The 6802-nt window shown below is 36.5% G+C and overlaps 1 protein-coding gene across 1 annotated transcript; it reads right to left on the bottom strand.

The window, feature by feature from the left end:
* Window positions 1-1390: 1390 nt before the first annotated feature.
* LOC142231259 (uncharacterized) lies at window positions 1391-6511 on the bottom strand. The gene has a single exon (XM_075301876.1). The coding sequence runs from the start codon at window positions 6509-6511 to the stop codon at window positions 1391-1393; it is 5121 nt and encodes a 1706-aa protein (XP_075157991.1).
* Between the last annotated feature and the right edge of the window lie 291 nt (window positions 6512-6802).

Raw genomic sequence — 6802 nt, 5'->3', positions numbered from 1 at the left:
TTCAAACCGACTTCAAATTTGGGTCAAGTGTGTATTTTGGGTCAGAATAGAACCCTATTGATTTTGGAAGAAATCGGAAAAGTTTTGGATATAACAGGTTGGCTGATAAGTCCCCGGTCTAACAGAGAAAAACACATTTTTTTAGTCAAAATTCGTTTTTATTATTCAACATAGTTTCCTTCAAGAGCGATACAACGATTATAACGACCTTCCAATTTTTTGATACCATTTTGGTAGAACTCCTACGGTTTTGCCTCAAAATATGCCTCAGTTTCGGCGATCACCTCTTCATTGCAGCCAAATTTTTTCCCTGTGTTTAAGGACTGCCTGTTTTGACAGCCCTGGAATTTGTCCAATATGTAATGGGACAAATTCCTTACCCAATGGTTCGGTTTGGGTATGCAAATTGTAATGATATATAAAACAAAACGTTACCTTGTATTTGGGCCAACTTCCAACTTACAAGCTTCCACAATTTCAGGTAACAAACAAATGGATTACGTCTCCCTGTTGAAACACCACAGGTAATAGAGCCAGCTTCCAGGTTTTCCAAAAATTTAATTTTATTATGGAACACTATGAATTGCCACACTGCTCTTGATTTGTATTAAAAATGTCTAAAGAAATCTTTAAAGGTTCTAGAGATGTGGTTCAGTTCACTTTAATAATTTCCCTTATGGTTTATTTTTATGTCACAAATGTTTTCTTTACTTTTCTTGTTATTTGACCCACAGATATGTCACTTTCCAATAAGTTAATGTCTCTTTTTTTACCACAACTGACTGGCTCAATATTTAACCAATTTTAGAATAATTTCCATATTATTTTCACTGTCTCGATTCATTTGTAATTTGCTCCAACTACATAGAATGTCTCTATGTGAACAATGTCTTCAACACACTTTTTAATTACTTAGAATGTCTCTATAAAAATCACTATTGGCCCACTGGAGTAAGAACACGATCGTTTCACTTCTACAACCTTTTATCGAATATTAATTTATTGCAAACTTCTAACTTCTATAAATACAAAGAGATGAGACAGTTATCATATATGTACATACGTATGTATATTAGCTATTGTTTACATTATTTACATGTTGATCGTTGCCCCAAAGTGTTGCAACAACAAAAACGAAAATACTGTGAGTAAAGAATCGAGAATGACATTTACGATATTGGTAGTAGGGATGCCAGTATGTGATACAAAAAATAGAGATTCAATATCAAGACTTGAATTCAAAGCAATTTCAAACAAGTTTCAAATTGAATTAAAATAAAATAAATATTAGTAAATTGAATTCATGTATACTATTTGAAACAAACAAACATAATCAAAAACAATAAATCATGGTGATTTAACATGCCGGGCCCCATTGAAACCCTTGGTTTCAATCAATTGGTAATTTCGCCAACTTTGCCACTGGACGTCTGAGTAGATTAGTTGGAGTTCGCACATCTGCAACTCTAGCATAACCATCATCACCTGAGACAATGTTTGTTACACGTCCAATTGTCCATGTCAACGGTGGGACATTATCTTCATGGATGATGACCATATCATTAACCTTAAGATCTTGCTGCGGGGTTTGCCATTTATAACGATGTTGAAGTTGAGCCAAATATTCTTTATGCCATCTGCGCCAGAAGTGCGACTTCACTGCAGAAATTTTTTGCCATGATTGCAAATGAGAGACATCTGGGTCAAAATTTTTCCTCTCTGGTAAACTGAGTAAAGGGCAACCAATTAAAAAATGTCCCGGTGTAAGGGCTTGAAGATCATTCGGGTCAGTTGAAGCTGGAGAAATTGGGCGAGAATTCATAACGGCCTCTATTTCCACTAAGGCTGTGGATAATTCTTCAAATGTGAGTCGTGCATTTGGAAGAGTGCGAAACAAGTGACCCTTAGCCGATTTGACCGCCGCCTCCCATAACCCGCCAAAATGTGGTGCTCTTGGAGGGATAAATATAAATTGAATATGTTTCCAGCCAGAAAATGATTCAATTTTGGATTTTGTTTCTTCTAAGTGGAATTGTTTGTGGAATTCCTTTAATTTAGACTCAGCACCAATGAAGTTTGTGGCATTATCGCAATATATTTTGGATGGAAGACCTCTTCGACCAATAAACCGCTTGAGAGCTGCTATGAAAGCATCACTTGAAAGGTCGGAAACGGCTTCGAGGTGGACTGCTTTTGTCGCAAAACAGACAAAAACAGTTATATACGATTTGTACGGCGTTTTTCCTCTAATTCTGAGATACGTTGCAATCGGACCAGCAAAGTCAACACCAACAACCTGGAATGGGCGAGAGCCAGATACACGATCCTTTGGCAAATTTCCCATCACCTGAGTCAAAAGCTTTGGCTTATATTTAGTGCAATGTATACAGCTATAAACCACTTGTCTTGCTAACGAGCGACAATTGATGATCCAGAATTGTTGTTGTATTAACGACACCAGAGCTCTAGGGCCAGCGTGGTAATTTGATTGGTGAAAATGGTTTATCATAACTTTAACAAATGGGTCAGATTTAGGCAGGAGGAATGGAAACTTCATATCTTCGGGTAAATCGGAATTTAGAAGTCGACCTCCAACACGAATTAATTCAACCCCATCAACTTCTTGTATGAAGAGAGCCAAAGATGATAAATGGTTGGGTAAAGTCCCAGATTTGTTTATTTGTTTAATTTCATTCGAAAAATAATGCTGTTGAATCGCCCAAATAATCCGGTGAAGTGAATGACTCAGTTCATCAGGAGATATTGTGAGGCAGTTGCTAAGGTTTTTCGACTGAAAACGGAGCATATATGAGAAAATTCTGAGGCATTTCAAATAGTTGCTAAATTTGTGAATCGCTTTTAGTATATATGGCACATCTTCCCCTTGGACGAGTAAAATTGTTTTCCTTTTTTCTATTGTCATTTCTTCTTTGCTGACATTCGGACCATCGAACGGTGGCCATTCAGATTCGGAAGATCGTAGAAATGAAGGGCCATAAAACCAATTAGAATTCTCGAGTTCGGTAACTGAGCAACCTCGTGACACTAAGTCAGCAGGATTGTGGTCCGTAGGTATATATCGCCAATATATATCATTTGTCAAATTTTGGATTTCAGAAACTCTATTACCGACAAAAGTCGATAAAGTTGATGAATGAGTTCTGATCCAATGTAATGCAATTTGCGAGTCAGACCAAAAATGTATTTTTGAAATCGAATAATTGAAATGATTTTTCAGTTGATTCCAAAAAATTGCAAGTAAATGTGATGCACATAGTTCTAACCGGGGCAAAGATCTTGTTTTTAGTGGGGCAACTCTAGATTTTGAAGCTACCAGATTTGTGACAATATTGCCGAATGAATCGATGCAACGGAAATAGAGACAACAACCATGCGCTTTAGTAGAGGCATCTCCAAATCCATGTACTTGAAGATCAATCAAATTGGTTAAACGAATGAATCGAGAAATTTTTAATTGGGGCAGATTATGGTAATCAGCCAGAATATTAGTCCAAGCTGTATCAATTTCTTGAGGCACAGATTCATCCCAATCGCATTTTAAAATCCAAAGTGTTTGTAGCAAAATTTTTGATTTAATGATTAGAGGGCTGATTAACCCCATTGGGTCAAAAAGCGTAGACGTAAGAGACAGAATTGTTCTTTTCGTATTATGTGAATACGATTTTAATGGGCGAAATTCAAAGTGGAAAGTATCATCAGAGGTGTACCACGATATTCCTAATGTGCTAGTAGAGTCATCGTCAATTCGAACCTTTTTTATACCAGCATCAGTTAAGCTTAGATTGAGACAGTTACTATGCCATTTTGAGAGAGAGAAATTTGAATGAGTCAATATTTCTGTTACCTCCTTCTTGATGAGTTGCAATGTATGCAAATCATCAGCGCCAGTAATCATATCATCAACATAGAAATCTTTTGTGACAACAGCCTTGCCACATTCGTGAGAATTGGGAAATTGTTCTGCGGCATAATGAAGACTTCGTATTGCTAAATATGGGGCAGATGCAGTTCCATATGTGACAGTATTCAGGGTATATGTTTTAATCGGATTGGTAGAATTATCACGCCATAAAATCAGTTGCAAATGTCGATCATCAGGATGGACCAATACCTGCCGATACATTTTTTCAATATCGGCTGTAAGGCCATACCTATGACATCTGAAGCGCAATAAAGTTATGAGTAACTGATTTTGAATTGTGGGACCAACCATCATGATATCGTTAAGAGACAATTGAGATGAGGATTTGCATGATGCGTCAAAAACCACACGAAGTTTGGTCGAGACACTTTGAGGTCGTAAAACACAATGATGGGGAATGTAATAGTTTGGAGAAGAAATCGATTTTTCTTCTATTGGAGACATATGTCCTAGCTCTTCATATTCTTTCATAAACTTTGAGTACTGTTCCTTCAATTCAGAATTTTTATTTAATTTTCGTTCAATAGAAAGAAAACGACGAAGAGCTATGTCTCTTGAATCACCAAGAACCGTTGGGTCTTCCTTAAGAGGCAATCTCACAACGATTCTTCTATCATTTTGGACCGATACATTTTTAATGAAATGATTTTCGCATTCCTGTTGTTCCAATGAAAATGGTTGGCGTTTGCCTTCAACAGATTCTAATTTCCATAACATTTCGACATTATTACTGATTTTTGAAAATATATCTTCTGAGACAACATAACTTGTTTTTGAGGGTCGATACAAACGATTACTTGTATATTTTCCGGAAACAATCCACCCTAAAAGTGTCTTCTGTAAAGTCGGTAGATTTTCCCCAAGACGAATTTGTCCCACAGAAAGAAGTGAGAAAAATGACTCGGCACCTAGTAACATATCGATACCACGCCTACGATGGAATTCAGGGTCAGCTAATTCAATGTTGTTGGGTAGATTGAAATCCGTTATCGATAAATTCTCATCAGGATGATAGCCAGTTATCTTTGGGGAAATTAAGAAATCGAGGGACAATTCGAAATTATTTAATCGAGATCGGACAGTACTTTGTGTTTTGTATGAAACTTTTACACCAGAAGCACCAATTCCCAAAATATCTATAGGATTTTTCGATTTCCGTAAATTGAGTGAATTTGAGAAAGATTCCGTTATGAAATTTACTTGAGAGCAAGAATCAAGAAGTGCTCTCCCCATTCTAAAATTCCCTTCAGAATCTCGAATTAAAACCAAAGCAGTCGCTAAAATAACATTACTTATTTGTGAGTCAGAATTTTGTCGAAATGTACCGTGAGTTGAGGCAGATGACGTAGTCGGAGTTTCTTCTTGCTCCTCTTGCTTATGTAAAAGCGAGTGATGTTTTTGTTTACAAAATCTGCATGAATATCGCGATGGACACTGCATATACATGTGTCCCTTTGACAGACAGTTGAGACAAAGTTTTTGTTGTTTTGCTTGCTGCATTCGTTGATTTGGAGTCAAAACAATGAATCGTTGACAAGTTGTTATAAAATGACCAGATTTTGAGCAATGATTGCAAATTATTTCTTGAGCCATATTTTTCGCCAGCAATGAGTGCTGCTTTGAAGGTTGATTATTATGCGAATAATTCGATGAGGTAGACGGGTTTTGTTGTTTGGATGTTCTTCGGCACTGTGCATCGAGTTGTTGACAACGTCTGTCCAACATAGAGCAGCAATCAGTCCACGAAGGTAATTTTGAGTAATCAATAAACTCATCCCATTTCTGTTTTGTTTCAGGGTCAACTTTGCTCATCGCCAAATGAATTATGAATGCGTCACAAATTTGTTCATATGAGCCAAGTGATTTCAGAGAACTATAAAGGGCTGATATAGTGTCTACAATATTTCTTAATTGCTTTGGGACAGGTTTACTTGATTTAGAAATTTCAAACATTGATGTTACGTTTTCCAAAAAGATCAGTGTGTCATTATCGTACCTCTCTTTGAGTCTGTCGAGGGCACTCTGATAGTTTTCATCTGTGACTTGAAACGCTTTAATTGTTGATAAGGCCTCACCACTGAGACACGAAAGTAAATGGTTGAATTTTTCCGTCACTGGAATATTTGGGTCCTTATGGACTAAATTGTTGAAAGTATTTATAAAATTTTTGTATTCTAAATACTTTCCATCAAACTTGGGAAGTTTCAAGTTAGGAAGACGACTTGATGAGTGTTGAGGGACAGAAAAAGATTGTTCAGTAACACTATGCCGTCTACCACTACCAATCAGATCTAAAATTTTGGTCTTAATAGTGATGTAAAGTTCATCTATATCAGCCCTACCATCGTCTAGAGGAGACAGCCTTTCAATTTGGTTCTGATAGTAAGAAGCCTGCTTGTAGTATGACTCAATAATGCCCAATCGACATTCCAACTCAGTCTGAGACAATGCATTTTTTCCTTCGACAACATTTTTGATTCGGGTCATACTACCTTTCGATGAGGCACGACGCTGTTTTAATTCTTCAAGCGATGGGCTTGGCTGTGTTATTTCTTCACCGTTTGGCATTGTATATTTTTTTTTTAGTTCAAAATTATGTATACAAAAACTCCGAAAATATACTTCCCAATAAATTTAAATTTCGAGACAGAATCAATATAATATGATTTATAATTTGAATGTTGTTGTAAAAAAATTCACCGAGGCAATTTATTTCCTATGTGAGGATTGCAATGTATGCGATGTGATTGCCCTTTGAAATTCCAACAACAATCCAATATGTGAAAAATCAAAATTAAGAAAATGGTGGAAATTCGATGTGGGCCAATAACATAAATGATTTTATTCGCGGCACAAAAT

This window comes from Haematobia irritans, chromosome 3, assembly GCF_050003625.1.
Source record: "Haematobia irritans isolate KBUSLIRL chromosome 3, ASM5000362v1, whole genome shotgun sequence".
Classification (NCBI taxonomy): domain Eukaryota; kingdom Metazoa; phylum Arthropoda; class Insecta; order Diptera; family Muscidae; genus Haematobia; species Haematobia irritans.
This window is presented reverse-complemented; position numbering and strand designations above follow the sequence as displayed.

Coding starts and splice junctions, on each gene's coding strand:
- LOC142231259 (XM_075301876.1), bottom strand. CDS start 6,511: ATGCCAAACGGTGAAGAAATAACACAGCCAAGCCCATCGCTTGAAGAA.